Here is a 21,960-nt window from a genome sequence, read left to right as displayed (position 1 = left end):
GGAGAGAGAGAGAGAGAGAGAGAGAGAGGGGGGAGAGAGAGAGAGAGATAGAGGGGGGAGAGAGAGAGAGGGGGGGAGAGAAAGAGAGAGAGGGGGGGAGAGAGAGAGCTTCGCCACATTGCTGCGCGCGTCGTGAACATTTTGGAGCCCCCTGTAAAAAATTAAAAAAAAGAGAAAGGAGAATAAAGAATAAATGAAAGTGTGACTCGGTGCAGAGGGAGGAGCGCGCGCCGTCAGACATGTCTGCTGGTGTTTTTTGGGAACCGGCGTTTTTTTCAAATCCGTGCACCGGGAGATTGTGTCTAATAACCGGATAACAGTGACTCCTCACACCGGAGGTAAAACAAGAAACCGGCTCCGGGTCTGCTGCCTGAATTTGCTTCTGTTTCCTCTCTCTCTCTCTCTTTTTATCTTTATTTATCTCTCTCTCTCTCTCTCTCGTTCTGTTGCATCCATTGGATGCTGCGCGCGCGAGGCTGCTGGGCGATGATGCATCGATCGGCGGGCTTTGACATCAAGTCCATTTCCCACCACCTGATCACCTCGGAGATGTAGATTACAGCAAATTAAGTCTTCTTCTTCTTCTTCTTTTGCTGACAAGAAAAGAACAACAACAATACAATAAAGCAAAGAACAATACATGTCTGATCTCGACGCGGCGCGCGAGGATGCCTGCAGCCGCCGCGCTCGTGTCATCGCCGCTGCGGCACAGAGCGCAGCTCCTCCTCGGCTCCGGGCGGACACATGAGGAGAAGAAGACCGCGAGCTACCAAGAGCTCCACCACCCGACATAAGACGTACACCACCCCCCTCCCACCCTCCCTCCCCGCGCGCGCGCGTGGGAGAAGAAGGCCCCGGTGTCTTGTGTGAGTTTTTTTTTTCTTGAGGGGGGGCTTCTCCCAAAAGAACAACTGCCACATCCCGGATGCATCTTGGGAGCCTGAGAACTCCACCGGACCCTCGTGCCATGTTCGCGTCACCAGCCTGGAGACGGAGCCCACGTGCGCCATGTTAGAGGCTGGACTCTCACCTGGACTCTCAGCTGGACTCTCACCTGGACTCTCACCTGGACTCTCACCTGGACTCTCACCTGGACTCTCAGCTGCTCCCTTTTTTGTATATGAGCATCACCTGCTTCGCCGCACAACAGCACCAACAGGAAGCAGCACCAACAGGAAGCAGACATTATAAGGTCTTCTATCAAAATAAGAGCCCCCGGAATCCAGGGTCAGGATGCAGGTGTCTTTCGCCTGCACCGAGCACAACCTCAAGAGTCGAAGTGAGGACCGACTTTGTGGCCTTCGCACCGCCCCGCCCCCCGGAGGGAGCAGCGGAGGAGGAGGAGGAGGAGGAGGAAGTGGACAAGGGAGCAATGGCAACTACATGACTCAAGGATCGGTCAAGACCAGGGAGGGGCCCGGGTCCCGTCACACCCCACAGGGCCACGCCCACATGAAGGAGGCCATCGGGCGCCACACCAGTATGAAGTATAGGTGAGTATGGGCGGGGGGGGGGCAATCCTCCGGGGGACGAGGCTTCCTGCTCCCACGTCGGTCACGTGTCGTCGTGGAGACGCGAGATGAAGTTAAGCCTAAATTGTCACCAACATGCATCCCGGGGCTGCCGACACACATCCATGAGCGAGCACTCAGCGGACACACACACACACACACACACACACACACAGACACAGACACACACACACACACACACACACACACACACACACAGCAGTGATTTCACTGACATTAAAAAAGGATATCAACGCTTTAAAGAGCGGTGTCACTGATGGATGTGAATGTGCTTATAATCCATAACACACAGACATTCTGCACATGGGAGCATCTGCCATGCGGCTCCTCGGCGCTTCGTGCAGATTCCACATTCTTTTGCTTCCTCTTCACAGAAGGGGGGGGAAAAAACACCAGATGCAAGAAAGAAAATTTTTTCTTTCTCTGATGATTTGGCTCAGAGATGATTTTTCAAAAGGAAATGAGGCTCGAGACGACACCAGAACATCTCCATCTCACATTCTGGTTGTGTTGTTGTGCTCTCTCTGTGAGGAGTGAGGGGAACCCGGCTGCAGCAGCGAGGCGGCGCGGCGTGCCGCCGGCTCCAGTTGCCAATGGCAACGCCCCACAGGCATCGCCTTTTAGTTCTTGTATCTGCCTTTATTTTCCTCATCAGACGGCGCTGCTGTCGCCAATCAGTTCCGCAAAGGAGTCGCCTCAAAGCCTCAAAGCCTCAAAGCCTCACGGCCGGGGGGGCCGCAGCGGTCGCACCTTCTCCATTTTTGTTGTAAACACCGCTGTCACGACCACGCTGAGGGTCGGGCGACAGGAAGCCGGGTCTCCGTAGAACACGTCTGCGTGCCGCGTGAACGGGTCGGTGCGCCGCGACAGAGAGCGGGGGCCGGCGGGCGCGAGTGACTCTACCGACGGCGCCCGAAGAAGAAGAAGACTGTTGCAGCATTCTCTGTTTGTTAAGTTGAACGTGTGTGTGTGTGTGTGTGTGTGTGTGTGTGTGTGTGTGTGTGTGTGTGTGTGTGTGTGTGTGTGTGTGTGTGTGTGTGTGTGTGTGTGTGTGTGTGTGTGTGTGTGTGTGTGTGTGTGTGTGTGTGTATTTTCTGACTATTTGCTGCTGCTGGCGGCTAAACGAAGCGTGTTCGCTCGAATCGATATACCGATATTGGTGACAACAAACCCGTGACAGCTTTGCACCAACCGGAAAGTTACCTGGAATCCCCAAAAAATCCGTGTTCACATCGGCACATTTCAAATTCTATAGTTTTAATTCAATTAGTCAAACACAAATAAGCAGAAAACTGCAGGTACCGTCTATTTCTCTTCTCTTTTTTTTCCGGGCGCGTCTTCAGTTCTGTCTGTCACTCAGCAAAGTGGCCGTTTCTATGGTAACCGCGCCCTCTCTTTTTCTGCAACCGCAAACCCGGTACAGCAGGTCAGGTACGTCTCCGAGATGGATGGATCTGCCACTGTTGGACGTATTTCGTGGATTTTAGTGACGGCCTCAGGGCACATTGTGTCAGCTGGAGGCAGCTGGATGCAGATGCAGCTGGATCTGGTTTCAGCCGGATGCAGCCGAATGCAGCTGGATGCAGATGCAGCTGGATGTATCATGCAGCCGGATGCAGATGCAGCTGGATCTGCATCCGGCTGCATGATGGATGCAGCCAGTTGCAGCCAAATGCAGATGGATGCAGATGCAGCTGGATGCAGCGGGATGCCGATGCAGCTATTACGAATGCACGAGTGAGAAGAGTTGGGAAGCTGAACGTTGCCGCAGACTCAGAATCAGCAGAAGAGACCGAGCTCTAAATGCACCGTCATGCTCGTCTCAGGGAGTCTCCATCTTCTCTTCGCAGTCCGGTGGCCTCAGGTGAACGTGAAGGTCTCCTCCAATCACAGAAGTCGATGTTAAATCAATTTCCAGATGGCTTTTGTCATTTATTTTGTAATTACCTTAAAGGAGTCGAGGCAGCGGCTCGTGGTCGTCGTTGGTGCTGAAGCTGCAGTCTGGAAAACAGACTTCTAATTGGTTCAAAGTGAAGTCAGACGAGTGAACTCGATGTTTAAACCAGATAACGAATAGAAACACGCAGTGACAGTTGATATGAAGTGAAATAAGATGATAATGATGATAACATGCAGCTGGCAGTGAGAGCTGGAGAACACGGTTCTCTGTAGATCTGAAGCGTCCTGACATTCAGCCGGGCGGAGGGGCGCTGTTCTGTAGCAGAGTGCTCTTATTTTGAAAAGCCTGAACTCTCAGCAGCTGGTGAAGTAATGAGTTGTACTGATGCACAATGGGGTCAAGTTGTACTGATGCATTGTGGGTCCTTCAGTGCTGTTAGTGAGTCAGCCTAGTTTCCCTTTTACACACGCTGAGGGCTGAATGGACTTCAGCTTCAGCTCGTTCACCTGAAACCAGAACATCGAAACCTGCTTCATACATGAACTGAAGCGAGAAGACGACTCCCCCTTGAGAAACCCTCTGGGCGACAGAGAAAACCAGAGAAAGAGAACCAGAGAACCAGCGAGAGAGAACCAGAGAAAGAGAACCAGGGAAGGAGATCCAGGTAAAAAGAACAAGAAAGAGAACCAGAGAAAGAGAACCAGGGAAGGAGATCCAGGTAAAAAGAACAATTGAAAGAGAACCAGAGAAAGAGAACCAGAGAGAGAACCAGGGAAAGAGAACCAGGGAAAGAGAACCAGAGAAAGAGAACCAGAGAAAGAGAACCAGGGAAAGAGAACCAGAGAGAGAACCAGGGAAAGAGAACAATGGAAAGAGAACCAGAGAAAGAGAACCAGGGAAAGAGAACCAGAGAGAGAACCAGGGAAAGAGAACCAAGGAAAGAGAACCAGAGAAAGAGAACCAGAGAAAGAGAACCAGAGAAAGAGAACAAGGGAAAGAGAACCAGAGAGAGAACCAGGGAAAGAGAACCAGAGAGAGAGAACCAGAGAAAGAGAACCAGAGAGAGAACCAGGGAAAGAGAACCAGAGAGAGAGAACCAGGGAAAGAGAACCAGGGAAAGAGAACCTGACTCTAAAGTTCTGCGTGGGTTCTTCGGGTGGAGACGACCCAGAAACAGAACACAGCGTCATTAAGAGAGAAGAGACAGAGCACCACCTCTACACAGGCTGACACAATGTACACACACACACACACACACACACACACACACACACACACACACACACTGAGTGTTATTACTGTAGGGGTTCTTCCCTCTGGAGGAGAGCCAGCTCTGTGTGTGTGTGTGTGTGTGTGTGTGTGTGTGTGTGTGTGTGTGTGTGTGTGTGTGTGTGTGTGTGTGTGTGTGTGTGTGTGTGTGTGTGTGTGTGTGTGTGTGTGTGTGTGTGTGTGTGTGTGTGTGTGTGTGTGTGTGTGTGTCTGTGTGTGTGTGTGTGTCTGTGTGTGTGTGTGTCTGTGTGTGCCTATGTGTCTGTGTGTGTGTCTGTGTGTGTGTGTCTGTGTGTGTCTGTGTGTGTGTGTGTGTGTGTCTGTGTGTGTGTCTGTGTGTGTGTGTCTGTGTGTGTGTCTGTGTGTGTGTGTTCATGTGAGCCCAGTGGGGGGGTCACTGCCTTCATGCGTGAACATTCACATGACACCTCCCCCCCCCCCTCTCTCTCTCTCTCCTTACTCCTGCACAATATATATATCATATATAGAGAGAGAGGGAGGGAGGGTGGAAGGGAGAAAGAGAGGGACAGAGGGAGGGAGAGAGAGAGAGACAAGGAGGGAGGGAGGGAGAGAGACAGAGGGACAGAAAGAGAGAGAGGGGGGATGGAGGGAGATAGAGAAAGTGGGGAAGGGAGGGAGAGAGAGAGAGGGGAAGGGGAAGAGAGAGCTAGCGAGAGAGGGAGGCAGGTAGGGAGGAAGAGAGATGGAGAAAGAGGAAGAGAGAGAGGAAGAGAGGAAAGGAGGGAGGGAATGGGTAGGAGAGAGGGATGGAGGGAGAGAGGGAGAGAAAGAGAGAGAGGGGGGGTGGAGGGGGAGGGAGAGAGAGAAAGCATGTGTCTCTCCAGACGATCTGATCCAGCAGACTGCAGCGGTTGAGAGGAGGGGGGGGGGTCCTCACAGAGGAACATCAACTGATCTTCATTCGGCTGACGAGTGAGAAATAAAACTCCTGTAGAGACACGATGAGACACAGAGAGAGAGAGAGAGGAATGGAGGGAGGGAGGGGGGGATAGATAGACGGATTAGTTTCAGACAAACTTAAATTATTTAAACTCGGCATGCAGATACAGTCTTTATTTTGCAGTATTGAGTCCCATTGTTGTTGTTGTTGTTGATAGATCTAAAACCTTTGTTTTTGTTTTGAAGCAGAATGAAACAAGAATGAAACAATAACAACAATATGAATAGAATATATTTTGTGGTATATTTACTTGTCAAATCTCTCTCGGCCCTCGGCTGACAAGAAGAGCCGACATGGCGCCACACAACGAAACCTGGAGAACATTTTAATATTCTATTTAAAAACCCTTTGAAGTTTGTTTTCATTCATCTCGACTCCCGGAGTCAGAGCGGCTGTCGGAGCACGCCGGGCTGTGATTGGCTGACGGAGACGAGCCCCTCTGACCTCCACCTGGGCGCCGCCACACAGACAATACACTGCAGCGCACACACACACACACACTGACGCACCACACACACACACACACACACACACTCACACACACACACACATGTTCACATCTGCAGGAATCCAAAAATAGCATAAGGTCAGGCATTAGAAATAGACCCCGGAGAAAATAGCTGCCTCCCCGGGTAATTAGAATGGGGGGAGCACTCATTGGAGGAGGAGGAGGAGGAGGAGGAGGAGGAGGAGGAGGAGGAGGAGGAAGCCCACATCACTTTCAGCCGTCTCGGCCTTCTAAAATTCAGCCGTCTGAATAATCAGATGTGGCGTGTGGGCCATTTTGGGGCCATTTTGGGGCCATTTTGGGCCTTTACCGCACAGACCCAACAGATCCGAGCCCGGCTGCCTCCAGCCGTCGTCGACCTCGTGTGAGACACTATCTGCTCACATACGAAGGATGAAAAGGTCAATTGTTCAGACATAATTTGACGCACGCTGTAAATTTAACCCACAGGCGAGAAGCGGCAGCGGTGGAGCGTTCACATGCAGCGTCACCGTGGGAATTATTAGCTTCATATTGTGTGATTTTATCTTGTGTCGATCTGTGCTACATATCAATATTATTATGGTTGTTATTATTATTATTAGAAATATTGTTATTATCTTTATTTTAATTTGGTTGTGCTACATATGAATATTATTGTTTTTATGATTTGTATTATTATTTTACATATTAATATTATTATTTGTATTATTGTGTGCTACATATTAATATTATTGTTGTTATTTTTATTATTTTGTCCTACAAATAAATATAATTTTTGTTATTATTATTATTGTTATTAATATTATTTTAATGATTTTCTTTTGTGCTACATATTAATATTATTTGTAATGTTATTTTTATTTTTATTATGACTGTTTTTATTATTATTATTATTTTGTCCTTGTATGTTCTTGATTCTTGTTGATTGAAGATTAAATAAATAAACATGAACGTAACAATATAAATATATATATACAGGACTGTCTCAGAAAATTAGAATATTGTGATGAAGTTCTTTATTTTCTGTAATGCAATTAAAAAAACAAAAATGTCATGCATTCTGGATTCATTACAAATCAACTGAAATATTGCAAGCCTTTTATTCTGATTTATTGCTGATTATGGCTTACAGCTTAAGAAAACTCAAATATCCTATCTCTAAATATTAGAATATCATGAAAAAGTATACTAGTAGGGTATTAAACAAATCACTTGAATTGTCTAATTAACTCGAAACACCTGCAAGGGTTTCCTGAGCCTTGACAAACACTCAGCTGTTATAAATCTTTTTTTTTACTTGGTCTGAGGAAATATTAAAATTTTATGAGATAGGATTTTAGAGTTTTCTTAAGCTGTAAGCCATAATCAGCAATATTAAAAGAATAAAAGGCTTGCAATATTTCAGTTGATTTGTAATGAATCCAGAATGCATGACATTTTTGTTTTTTTAATTGCATTACAGAAAATAAAGAACTTTATCACAATATTCTAATTTTCTGAGACAGTCCTGTATATATATATATATATAATTTATTTCTATTTTTATATTTCATCTTAACTAAATGAGAAAACACTCAACATCACACACATCACACCCTTTCTTCACACTTTGTGATATTTCTTCCTTCACAGGAACCTGGGGAAGTCGGGCCTCCGCGTCTCCTGCCTCGGTTTAGGTGAGTTGGTTTGAAGGCAGGATGAATATTCATCTCTGGTTCGACCCCCTCAAACTAAAAAACCCCCACCCCCCCACCCCCCTCCCTCTCTCCCCCCCGTCCAGGCACCTGGGTGACGTTTGGATCTCAGATCTCTGACGAGGTGAGCGCTCCGTCGTCTCTATTTATATTTCAATCTGTGTTTTTCATTTATAGAAACATCTGAAATAAACCTGACACAGAAACTAAAAATATCAGATATTAAATTCATTCTTACCTCCGCTGTATTTGGCCTCTCTGCGATATGACCTTCACGGACGACCTCTGCGTGATTTGAATCTGTCTACACTCTCAAAAACAAAAACAAAAATAAATAAATAACACATCATGTGTACATGTTTTGTTGCTTTTAACACAGCCAGTGTGTCAGCACACTTAACACATGCTTTGTGTTACATATTTCAACATAAATATGTGTTAAAATAACACAAAGATGTATTAAAATAACATAAATGTGTGTTAAAATAACATAAAGATGTGTTAAAATAGAAAATAAAAATTGTGTTTGTAGTTTTTCCCAAAAATGATCCTTAGAGTATATAGTAGCTCTAAAATACTCACAAAATAAACAATGTAAAATTCAGGTGACGTTTATTTAATTTCATATCATTAAAACATTCGCTCTGTTTTCTAAACTAACTGTAAACCCACATTTTATACACACAATGCAGTCAATAAAAAGAAAAAAATAACTCATTTATTCTCATTTGTAACGTTTGAAGAACTGGTGCAAATTGAGATGATTCAAAAACAATTTTATGACTGGCAAAACGTTCATTTCATAATTAAAAACATTTGTATTGTATATTGTGTTTTTATTCAGTCTCCACGTTTGTGTTCCCTCAGATGGCCGAGAGCCTGATGACCATCGCCTACGAGAACGGCGTGAACCTGTTTGACACCGCCGAGGTGTACGCGTCCGGACGGTCAGGCCGCGCTTATTCCTCGGTTTTTATTTTCCCAGAATGCACTTTTTGTCCCTCACATCCTCTGATGCAACTAAATGACGTGTTTTTTTTATTCCACAGAGCGGAAATCACTCTGGGGAACATCGTCAAGAAGAAAGGATGGAGGTGAGATGACATCATTTTCATCAAAGAGATAAACGTAAATTCACACTATAAAAGATTAAAAAAGATGAAGAAATGTAAATTCACACTATAAAAGATTTTAAAAGATGAATAAATGAAAAATGTACACTATAAAAGATTTTAAAAGATTTAAAAAGATGAATAGATGTAAATTCACACTAGAAAAATTAAAAAAGATGAAGAAATGTTAATTCACACTATAAAAGATTAGAAAAGATGAATAAATGAAAAATGTACACTATAAAAGATTTAAAAAGATGAATAGATGTAAATTCACACAATAAAAGTCCAAAAAATGAATAAATGTAAATTACACTATAAAAGATTTTTTTAAAGATGAAGAAACGTAAATTCACACTATAAAGTATTCAAAAAGGGTTCTAACTCTTTTATAGTGTGAATTTATGTTTTCTGACATTTTAATAAAATTAAAAATGCTTTTTTGAAATGGCCACATTTAAAAAAAAGTTACTTTTCAAAAAACATAAGGTCGAAGGAAATTTATAATTTTTGGATTAATGTGGAGCTTTAGCCTCAGATGGACTATCAAAGGATTTCAACGGTTAACATTTATTATATATATATATTTTTTTATGTACGATTGATTGCAGCCATGCAGAAAGAGAACTCTTCTACTCCGTTTAGAAAGCAGAAGATTTCAGATTTTCAGACCAATATTGATTAAAATAATCCTTGTGTTTTTTCTCCAGGCGTTCAAGTTTTGTCATCACAACAAAGATCTACTGGGGAGGCCAGTAAGTAGAACAGTGAAGAACATCGTCTTCGTCCTCTTCCAGTCGAACATCACTCCTTTGTGTCTCTCCACAGAGCCGAGACCGAGAGGGGACTCTCCAGAAAGCACATCATTGAAGGTAGCACATGTTATCATATTATTAACAGAGAATTACTGAACCAGAGACAAGAAGGCTCAGAGTTAGCTCCAGGAAACAAAGAAAAAACATTAAAAAACAGGTTAAAGTTTTAAAATATCTATTTTTCATTGTACTCGTATTTGATTTAAAATGTTTGCCAGGATTATTTATTTATTTTGAGACGTGATGAATCGCTTGAGGACCTTTTTTTTATCTGTGAGTGTGTGAACCGTTCGCCTCGCTCAGTTAAAGCCTCTCCGCGCAGAACCGTGAAGGAACCATCTGGAACAGCTAATGGTTCTTCAGAGTGATGCCATAGAAGAACCTTTTATGGTTCCTCAAAGAACCTTTCAACCCAGGGTTCTCTAGAGAACCATTTCCTTAAAGAGTTCTTCGAATAACCTATAGAGGTGTCTCAAAGAACCTTCAACAAATGGTTCTTTAAGGCACCATTTCTGGTTCCACAAAGGTGCTTTCAAACCAGGGTTCTTCAAATGTCCTTAAAGAGTTCTTCAAAGAACCTGTAAAGGTGTCTCAAAGAACCTTAAAAAATGGTTCTTTAAGGCACCATTTCTGGTTCCACAAAGAACCTTTCAAACCAGGGTTCTTTAAAGAACTATTTCCTTAAAGAGTTCTTCGAATAACCTATAGAGGTGTCTCAAAGAACCTTCAACAAATGGTTCTCTAAGGCACCATTTCTGGTTCCACAAAGTTGCTTTCAAACCAGGGTTCTTCAAATGTCCTTAAAGAGTTCTTCAAAGAACCTATAAAGGTGTCTCAAAAAACCCTTGAAAAATGGTTCTTTAAGGCACCATTTATGGTTCCACAGAGAACCTTTCAAACCAGGGTTCTTTAACCCTCCTGTTAATTTGACCCCATTCAATGTTTAATGTCGGTGTTCTTTGGGGTCAATTTGACCCCAGGCTGTTTTTCACTGTGTCAAACATATAAGAAATATCAACTTTTTTTTATATTTAAAGGGATATTTAGGTAGTCAACAAACAAACATAAAGTACCTCACACTTAAACTTGGGAAACAATATTAATTCTAATACTTTTCTGGAGGTATTAATTGCTGGGGTCAAATTGACCCCGAGGGTAAAATATGTTAGTACATGTAAAGGTAACAGGAGGGTTAAAGAAACATTTCCTTAAAGAGTTCTTCGAATAACCTATAAAGGTGTCTCAAAGAACCTAAAAAAACTGATCTTTAAGGCACCATTTCTGGTTCCACAAAGAACCTTTCTATCTGTCTGTATATGTAATATATTTACCTTCGCATTGAAAATGCCGGAAGGTTATGTTTTGATCGCCGTGTATTTATTTATTTATTTATTTATTTATTTGTATGCGTGTTATTCGCAAAACTCAAAAAGTATTGAACCGAATCGCATGAAATTTGGTGGGATGATTGTTTATTATCCGGGGACCAGTTGATTAGATTTTGGGATCGATCGGGTCAAAGGTCAAGGTCAAAGGTCATGAACAGGTCAAAATCTTTTGCAGAACTCAAAGTATTGAACCGAATCGCATGAAATTTGGTGGGATGATTGTTTATTATCCGGGGACCAGTTGATTAGATTTTGGGATCGATCGGGTCAAAGGTCAAGGTCAAAGGTCATGAACAGGTCAAATCTTCTTGAATCACATGGAATTTGGTGGGATGATTGGTTATTATCCGGGGACCATTTGATTAGATTTTGGGATCAATCGGGTCAAAGGTCAAGGTCATGGAAAGGTCCAAATCTTTTTTTTTACCATAGCACGATACATTTTTGTCCAATTGGCATGCAACTAACTCTGCTTTCTCCCTGGAGTCCTTTTGACTTCACGTCTCATGGGGTCATCGGACCCTATGAGACGACATAGATCCTATCTGCCTGATGGATCATCGAGGTCTGGGTCGTGGAATTCCTGCTCCTGACTACGCCACTGTCCTGTTGAGACTCTGCCCACTGTTGAGACTCCGCCCACTCCTCCTCCCCACCGCCATCTGCCTGATGGATCGTGGAGGTCTCCATCGTGGAATATGCCTACTATGAACTATTCATACACTCTGTCATATTCATTGAATGTATTTTAACTCTAAATCTGTCCTTCTGTACACATTACATCTATTGTTCTGTCCATCCTGGAGAGGGATCCTCCTCTGTTGCTCTCCTGAAGGTTTCTTCCCTTTTTTTCCCCCTGAAGGGTTATTTGGGAGTTTTTCCTGGTCCGATGTGAGGTTTTGGGGCAGGGATGTCTATGTGTACAGATTGTAAAGCACTCCGAGACAAATTTGTAATTTGTGAAATTGGGCTATACAAATAAACTGAATTGAATTGAATTGAACTAATGCCAAAATGTTCATAATTCAATGCCCAATCTTGTGATATGCGAAGGTATGCGCTCTACCGAGTGCCCGTTCTAGTTAGATATTGTTTTGTATTTTTTTTTTTTCTTACTTTTATGTTCCTTACTGCTCTCTACTGAGCACCTGCTGCTGTAATCTTGCAATTTCCCGATTGAGGGACTAATGAATAATATATAATCTAATCTGTAGATTAAGATTTTTATTTTCATCGTGAGCATGTTTTTGAGTCGTGAGTCGTGGTCGTTCTGATGACTCGTCTGTAACAGGTTTACGAGGATCCTTATCCAGGCTGCAGCTGGATTACGTGGACATCGTGTTCGCCAACAGGAACGACGTCAACAGTCCGATGGAAGGTCAGTCCCAGACGTTTGGAATTATTATTATTCCCGATCGCGTCGGTGAATTATTTAAAAGAGTTTAACGTAAACACGATGTGATTTTCCAGAGATCGTCCGGGCCATGACCTTCGTAATAAACCAGGGTATGGCTATGTACTGGGGCACGTCACGCTGGAGCGCCATGGAGATCATGGTGAGTGGCTCAGACGCGCTCGTCGTCAGGGTTACGGCACGAATGTGACCGGCGTGGGCGTCGCTAGCCTGTTGTCGGGCGGCTTCAGCTACATGTGTGTGTGTGTGTCCTGGTTTGTACGTCTTCACCCTCTTCAAATTACAATCCAATAGCCGATCATCATACTTAACGATATAACGCCCGGGCACTAGGACCTTGGGGAGGCTGCTGCGCTGCCTTTCTCTGCCAAGTAACGTGTCTCGCTAACTCTGCCAGGATTACAGCCAATGAGGTTAGAGCAAAGTAAACGATGCACGGAGGGAAGTTGTTCGTCCAGGTAGTTACAGAATGTGGCTATAAATATATATATATATATATAATATATATTATATACATATAATATATATATAGCCACATTCTGTAACATATATATATATAAAACACTATATATTATAATATTATATATTATTATTATATAACACTATATATTATTTAACACTCGTTAACAGCTACCTATATATATATATTATATGTATATAATATATATATTATATACATATAATATATACATAATATATATAATATATTATATAATATATCGGTAGCTGAGTGTTAATGATTGTTAGCTGCTTACATTTAGCTTTAATTGAGGCAAATGAAAGAGTGAGGAACTGTCTCCAGTGAGAGTGTGAACGAACAAATTTAAAATACAAGAAATAACTATCGACATCTCTCTATTCTTTGCATTAATATATATTATTATATATGTTTTCCATTGAATATTATATTTGACACTGAACTAGTTCATCTTCATCTCAGTGATAAAGTCCAAATGAGCATAACACATCTCTATGACCCTGACATTCTGTCTCTAACGATGGACATCCGGGGGCCCCGCAAAAACACTCCTCCTCCGGCCCCCGCTGACCGGTCCCCTCCCCGTCTGCAGGAGGCGTACTCGGTGGCACGCCAGTTCAACCTGATCCCGCCGGTGTGCGAGCAGGCCGAGTACCACTACTTCCAGAGGGACAAAGTGGAGGTGCAGCTTCCGGAGCTCTACCACAAGATCGGTCAGACATCCGACGGCCCTTTTTTTTTTTTTTGCCGGATCCGTCTATAAATTAGAAGGTTCTTTCTTTTTCATCGCTCTATTTTTTTCCTCCCCGCGCTTTCCCAGGTGTCGGAGCAATGACCTGGTCTCCCCTCGCCTGTGGATTAATCACGGGGAAGTACAGCGACGGCGTGCCGGAGAGCTCCAGAGCGGCGATGAAGGTCGGTTGGATTCCACCGGCTCTCCTCTGGGATGGAAAAGCAGCCTCCGGTGGGATTCGCTCTCCCCCGATCTGCGCTGTGTTAACGCGTTTCTCCATTTTTTATTTGTTGTTGCTTGAAGGGATACCAGTGGCTGAAGGAGAGTGCACAGCGAGGAGGGCCGCAGGCAGCTCGCGAAGATCAAGGAGCTCCATCTGCTGGCGGACCGACTGGGCTGCACCGCCGCACAGTTAGCCATCGGTATACGACACGCACTGACACACACACTGGGGTGGCTGTATTGTTGTTTGACTGAAGGTTAAACCCCTTATATGGTAACTTCTTTTACAAGGAACTAAATATGGGCACTTCGTTGATGTCGATTTTCAACCTAAAAACAATATTTAACCCTCCTGTTGTCTTAGGGTCAATTTGACCCCATTCAATGTTTAACCCTCCTGTTACCTTTATATTTACTGACATATTTTACCCTCGGGGTCAATTTGACCCCAGCAATTAAAACCTCCAGAAAATTATTAGAATTAATCTTGTTTTCCAAGTTTAAGTGTGAGGTACTTTATGTTTGTTTGTTGACTACCTAAATAGTCCTTTAAATATATAAAAAAGTTGATATTTCTTATATGTTTGACACAGTGAAAAACAGCCTGGGGTCAAATTGACCCTAAAGAACACCGACATTAAACATTGAATGGGGTCAAATTTACCCTAAAGGTAACAGGAGGGTTAAAACAGTAAAACAGTATATTATGTCCTCCAATAGCACTGAAGTGTTGACTTTTTGAATTTCAAAGTATTTCAATGAGTGCCCCATCAAGGGTTAAATTGATGGCTTTTTTTTAACGTTTGCCCTTTATACGGTAACCTCTTTTATTTGACCACAAACGGGCAAGGAACTAAATATGGGCACTTCGTTGATGTTGATTTTCTACCAAAAAACAATTTTTTTTAATGTCACAACAGTAAAACAGTATTGTTATGTCCTCCAATAGCACTGGAGTGTTGACTTTTTGAATTTCAAAGTATTTCAATGAGTCCCCTATAAAGGGTTAAATGTATGGTTTTTTTACGTTTGCTTTTTTTCAAAGCTTCAAAACGTTTGTTCAAACCTAGAAAAGTCATGACATTTTAAAATGGTTATTTCCAGGCCTGGAAAAGTCATGAAAAATATGTTATTTCCAAAAGTTTTGTAAAAGTCATGAACATTTTTTATATTCACATGTTTATTTAGGTAATACGAGTTTAATTTGCTCGTTAGAAGACGCTAAATGTCTAATTTCTGCAACAATGTCTCTTTTTTTCTTCACTTTCTCTTCACTTATGTCACTTTAACTGATTGTGAGTTTTTTTTCCTTCTTTTTCTCTCTCTCTCTCTCCTTCTGTCATTCCGTGTTCAGCCTGGTGTCTGCGCAGTGAGGGTGTCAGCTCGGTGCTTCTGGGGGTTTCTAACACTGACCAGCTGCTGGAGAACCTCGGTGCCATGCGGGTACAGTTTGATTTTTTAAAGACATTTTCCTGACATGAAGCCAAACTTGTCAGAACCAAAAGTTCTAACTAATCTCCTTTTTTTTTTTTTTTACTTGCTCACAGATTTTAACCCAAATGACCCCTCAAACTATCACGGAGATCGACACCCTGCTGGGGAACAAGCCACACTCGAAGAAAGAGCTGCGTGCTTGAATCGACGCAAACACGAGTGACAGATGATGTTTTTATTTTCGGGAATACGACACGAAGAAGACAAAAGACATCGGGAAACATCGTTTTTTTTCCTTCTTTTTTCTCCGCTGTATACTCAACGACTTGCATGTCCTCGGCAACATTACGCTTCCCGTATGATCTCTCAATTATATAAAAAAAAGAAGAAGAAACAGCAGGTCATGCATCGCTCACGGCTTAACGGGGAGTCTCTGCTTATCCAAAGAGACCGAGACAGGTTGGAAGATATTCAGCTCACGTCGAAGCAGATTTTGGACTCTTGTTAATCTAATGTATCTAAAGTGAAAGAAAGAAGAAGAAAAAAACGCCTCCGTGCTGAAAAATGAAACTTTAAAGTGTGAATGGTGCTTTTCATCGGACGTGAGTCTCTCCTCTTCTTCTGTATGTTTAACACCGGCAGCCGGAGAGGTCGAAGGTCAGCGCTTGTGCGTGTCCGGCCTCACGTTTCCCCACGGCGTGCATGTGATGCTCCGCCACGCTCGCTGCTTCACAGGGTTGGGAACAGCTTGTAAAGTTGTTTGCAGTGAGAAAAGAAAAAAAGAAAAATGTTTGAAACATTTATTTTATTACTTTGAAAGTAACCAAATAGTGTGAGAATTGTTCTACACATGCTGGAATGAGAATGACACAAATTACTCGATCCGAATTTTGAAAAAAAAATGAACGGATTGTACTGCGACGGTATAATTGACACGCCGCAGCTTTTTAATTACAGTGAGTTCTCAAAATATACATATATATATATATATATAAATGTGTATATAAAAAAATTGGCAATCAGAAGAAGCGGGTGATATGTTTTTGAAAGTAACTATCCCAACCCTGCAGTCATATTTTGCCTCTCCTGTTTGTAAAAAAAAAAAAAACTGTGCGCATGTCCCTTTAAGAGAGAATAAGCCCTAAGAGGGTGTCAATGTGGCATGGCTTTTTTGGCTTATGTAGATTTGCAGTGCCCTCGGAAGCCATTTCTTCTTACTATAAACGGGCCTGGAAGGCTGATCCAGGATCTGTGAGCTGGCGGGAATCTGCTGTCCGTGTGTCCGTCTGAGACGTTTATGTGTAATGTCCTAAAAAACTGATGTTGACCTCGCTGTCAATGAGGCCATTCTTTGTGAAGAGAAGAACATTAATTGTTCCTGAATCAGAGGTGTTGAGAGACTTGTGAAAAGACGTGGACACACTGTGGATAACTATAGTTTTCAAATGATAGGACATAGATTATATGAGTTTATTACTCTTGCCACGGGTCACTTTGGGGGTAAGATTTAGCAAATGTAACTATTTTTTGTTTGTTTTTTGTGGAAGCCTAAAAATATAGCTTCTCTGGGAGATCTCTCTCTCTCTCTTAGTCTTTCTGTATCGTTTGTTCCCGCGATTCTTGCACACATGCACAACTCGTTGTTTTTTTTTACTGTGCACGTCACGTCTTTTCCTTTTAGTTTTATATTGATTTTAAAATACTTTGTCATGTAAAAGAAAAAGAGGGATTTTGTTAATTTTTTTATTTTTCTTTCTTCTTCTTTTTCTCATGAAAACATCTCCTCCAATCTCCAGAGCGGATGATTTCATACATGAAGTTGTTTTTATTTGGTGCAAGGTTACATTGTACTGTAAATACGCTTTTTTTCTGTTTGCCGCTGAGTTAACGAGATAAAAAAACGGTCAAATATAAGAATACAAAGAATCCCTGGAGGTGGCGTCGCTCCCTCCCGTCAGACTCCAGTGTCGCTCGCAGTGATTACAATGAGACTTCAATCGCAACCTTGAAAATGTGACTTTTTGCTTGCATAACTTCTCATATTTTACTTTCTCGCAACAAAGAGAAACCAAACGAGAGGCCAGAGGCGACTCACGCTGAATGTAGAACAAAGCACATCACTTGTTTTATAGTTTATGTTTGTTTTTTAAGTCACAGCTGTCAAACATGTACACACACACGCACACACTGGGTCAACATGTTTATGTGTATTTACGATTCATGGCCTGCACCTATTGGTTAAACCATCTAGCTGTGATGTTAAAGTTAGTTTAAACCTTCCATGTTAACATTTGGAATAAACTGTTTATTTGTATATATATATGCACAGGGTTATTAATTTATGAGCTGCATTTAAACAATAAAAAAACAAGCAAACAAACAAAAGAACAAAGGAACTCCTAACGCTGCCTCTCCATAGGCCTACCCAGGTGCATGCTGGTCCTGTACCTGCCTACTCCTACATGTAACCACAGGTTCCCACAGTGTGACCCAAGTAGTGAACAAATGAACAATCAAAAGTCTAAATATATCACAACAACAACAACAAACTAAAATAAAACTATCGCCAAAAAAAAGCTATTCTAATAAATCAAAACAACCTGAATTTATTAGGGTTCGTACAGTCATGGAAAACCTGAAAAAGTCATGGGATTTTAAAATGGTTATTATTTCATTATTTCCAGGTCTGGAAAAGTCCTTGAATAAAAAATTTAACCCCAAAAGTTTTGGAAAAGTCATGAAAATGTTGTTATATTCACATGTTATGTTATCTTTGTCATTTAAGGTTTATTAATTACTCGTGTACACACCGAGATTTCACAAAATGTTTGGTCCTGGAAATTTGGTTTAAAGTCCTGGAAATCCACTCGACACGAGTATGAACCCTGGATGAAATAAAACAACTAAATACTAACATCAAATAAAAAAGCTCCACACTGGTCACTACGCACAGCGCATAACGACCTCCATGAGTCACACACTGGTGCTCCCATCGAGGTGTTTAGCTTCACACACACACACACACTCTGCTGACTCACTACCGACTGCACTGAACCGTCGCCCCCTCAGATTCATCCTCATGCAGACGGAGTGACCACGGCCCGCTCTGTGTTGTTGTTGTTGTTGTTGTTGTTGATGCTCGTCTTCGACTCGGGGAATCAAGTCGAGTCAACAAAGTATCGAAAGAGAAGAATTGTTTTGTTCTTTTAGCTTCAGCCACATCACATTTATTCACGAGTGTTTCTCATCACCGGCTCGTTCTCTTTCTTGTGTGTGAATGTGTGACTCATCTTTGTTTTGCAGACTCACCCAAACACACGGAACACGAAGGAGCCACCTGGACCCGAACACGCCACAGTAGAACCCAAAGAGAACCTTTCAAACAGGGTTCTTTAAGGAACCATGTCCTTAGAGAGTTCTTCAAAGAACCTATAGAGGTGTTTTAAAAAACCTTAAAAAATGGTTCTATCTGATATATACTATACTATCTCATAATTATGACTTAATATTTCATATTTATGACTTAATATTTCATTATTATGACTTAGCATCTCATTATTATGACTTAGAATCTCATTATTATGACTTAGTATCTCATTATTATGACTTAGCATCTCAGTCCTTTTGACTTCACGTCTCATGGGGTCATCGGACCCTATGAGACGGCATAGATCCTATCTGCCTGATGGATCGTCTGGGTCGTGGAATTCCTGCTCATGACTACGCCACTGTCCTGTTGAGACTCCGCCCACTGTTGAGACTCCTCCTCCCCACCGCCATCTGCCTGATGGATCGTGGAGGTCTCCATCGTGGAATATGCCTACTATGAACTATTCATACACTCTGTCATATTCATTGAATGTATTTTAACTCTAAATCTGTCCTTCTGTACACATTACATCTATTGCACCTGTCCATCCTGGAGAGGGATCCTCCTCTGTTGCTCTCCTCCAGGTTTCTTCCCTTTTTTTCCCCCTGAAGGGTTATTTGGGAGTTTTTCCTGGTCCGATGTGAGGTTTTGGGGCAGGGATGTCTATGTGTACAGATTGTAAAGCACTCCGAGACAAATTTGTAATTTGTGAAATTGGGCTATACAAATAAACTGAATTGAATTGAATAATTATGACTTAGTATCTCATTATTATGACTTAGAATCTCATTATTATGACTTAGTATCTCATTATTATGACTTAGCATCTCATAATTATGACTTAGTATCTCATTATTATGACTTAGAATCTCATAATTATGACTTAGCATCTCATTATTATGACTTAGTATCTCATTATTATGACTTAGCATCTCATAATTATGACTTAGTATCTCATTATTATGACTTAGTATCTCATTGTTATGACTTAGCATCTCATAATCATGACTTAGTATCTCATTGTTATGACTTAGCATCTCATAATCATGACTTAGAATTTCATTATTATAACTTAGCATCTCATTATTATGACTTAGTATCTCATTATTATGACTTAGAATTTCATAATCATGACTTAGAATTTCATTATTATGACTTAGAATCTCATTCTTATGACTTAGTATCTCATTATTATGACTTAGCATCTCATTATTATGACTTAGTATCTCATTATTATGACTTAGAATCTCATTATTATGACTTAGCATCTCATTATTATGACTTAGTATCTCATTATTATGACTTAGAATCTCATTATTATGACTACACATCTCATAATTATGACTTAGTATCTCATTATTATGACTTAGTATCTCATTATTATGACTTAGTATCTCATTATTATGACTTAGAATCTCATAATCATGACTTAGAATTTCATTATTATGACTTAGAATCTCATTATTATGACTTAATATTTCATTATTATGACTTAGCATCTCATTATTATGACTTAGAATCTCATTATTATGACTTAGTATCTCATTATTATGACTTAGCATCTCATAATTATGACTTAGTATCTCATTATTATGACTTAGAATCTCATTATTATGACTTAGAATCTCATAATTATGACTTAGCATCTCATTATTATGACTTAGTATCTCATTATTATGACTTAGAATCTCATTATTATGACTTAGCATCTCATTATTATGATTTAGCATCTCATAATCATGACTTAGAATTTCATAATCATGACTTAGAATTTCATTATTATGACTTAGTATCTCATTATGACTTAGTATCTCATTATTATGACTTAGCATCTCATAATCATGACTTAGAATTTCATTATTATAACTTAGCATCTCATTATTATGACTTAGTATCTCATAATTATGACTTAGAATTTCATAATCATGACTTAGAATTTCATTATTATGACTTAGAATCTCATTATTATGACTTAGCATCTAATTATTATGACTTAGCATCTCATAATCATGACTTAGAATTTCATTATTATGACTTAGAATCTCATTATTATGACTTAGCATCTAATTATTATGACTTAGCATCTCATAATCATGACTTAGAATTTCATTATTATGACTTAATATCTCATAATTTCGACTGAGTATCTCGTGAAATAGTATCTTATGAGAGGATATCTAATAATTATGACTTACTATCATAATTATGACCTATTTTTTTCACAGTAGCTGAAAAGGCCTTCCATATTTTTGAGTAGTTTTTGCTAAAAAAAAACGACATAATTGTCGTGGCATTGCCGTAGTTACCGGTGACGTAAGCGAAGTTGTATTGAAAAAAATATATTATTCGTATCATTACATTCATTTAATTTGTCCAGACACTCAAGACAGCGTGTCAAATCATCTCGTTTTCATTTGTCTATTGCATTTCATAAATATATATATTTTTTAAACATCTCTGATAACTTGAACATGACATAACATCTACATTCCACCTCAGCTCCTTCCTGTCCCTAATTCATGCCGGCTGTCTGCACATCTGCTGAATCCCATCCGACTCCCCGAGGCCGCTGGAGAACAAGAGTCCTCCTCATCCCTCCATCGCGCCCCGAGCCGAGGGAGTGAAAGACTCCCAGAAGCCAGCGCTGCGTTTTCCATATCGCAGATTTTAAAAACCGTCTGGTTTCATCCTATTTCCACCCATGATTCAGTAAAATAATCACATTACTTAATGTACCTTATATATGCTTCTTTTGGGCAATATTAATATCAGGAAACACTCCATAAACTTTAATTGCATAACAATTATTATTATTGTTATCTTTAAATAATAATAATAGTCGTTATAAAGATGATACTCAATTGTATCTATGGATAAAACCAGAGACCGACCAGTTCTCTCAACTTCAAGCATATCTTAAAAATGTAAAAACATGGATGACCTCAAACTTCCTTAAAAAATACTTTTTTCCCCTCCTGAAGGTTTTTTTCTTTCATTTCCTGATCCGATGTGAGGTCAAAGGTCAGGGCCGTCGTACGTGTACAGATAAGCCCTCTGAGGCAAATTCATAATATTGGCGATAAAAATAAAAAAATTATTGCACTGCAATTGCCCTAAAACCAGAAAGAAGAAATGCTCAAAAGATAAG

General features: G+C 41.0%; 1 protein-coding gene across 1 annotated transcript; it reads left to right on the top strand.

Moving 5' to 3' along the window:
- Positions 1 to 274: 274 nt before the first annotated feature.
- On the top strand, positions 275 to 17,758 carry LOC130191832 (voltage-gated potassium channel subunit beta-3). Its single transcript, XM_056411552.1, is given in 15 exon segments — positions 275 to 1,493; positions 7,785 to 7,828; positions 7,933 to 7,970; positions 8,714 to 8,793; positions 8,896 to 8,940; positions 9,669 to 9,713; positions 9,787 to 9,830; positions 12,453 to 12,539; positions 12,632 to 12,717; positions 13,646 to 13,766; positions 13,874 to 13,968; positions 14,090 to 14,106; positions 14,108 to 14,208; positions 15,363 to 15,451; positions 15,556 to 17,758. Coding segments are annotated over 15 exon segments (1,242 nt in total). The 5' UTR covers positions 275 to 1,233; the 3' UTR covers positions 15,646 to 17,758.
- The last annotated feature ends 4,202 nt before the right edge of the window (positions 17,759 to 21,960 follow it).

The sequence above is a fragment of the Pseudoliparis swirei genome, chromosome 3 (genome assembly GCF_029220125.1).
Source record: "Pseudoliparis swirei isolate HS2019 ecotype Mariana Trench chromosome 3, NWPU_hadal_v1, whole genome shotgun sequence".
Classification (NCBI taxonomy): domain Eukaryota; kingdom Metazoa; phylum Chordata; class Actinopteri; order Perciformes; family Liparidae; genus Pseudoliparis; species Pseudoliparis swirei.
The sequence above is the reverse complement of the archived record's forward strand: the minus strand, read 5'-3'. Positions and strand labels throughout refer to the sequence as shown.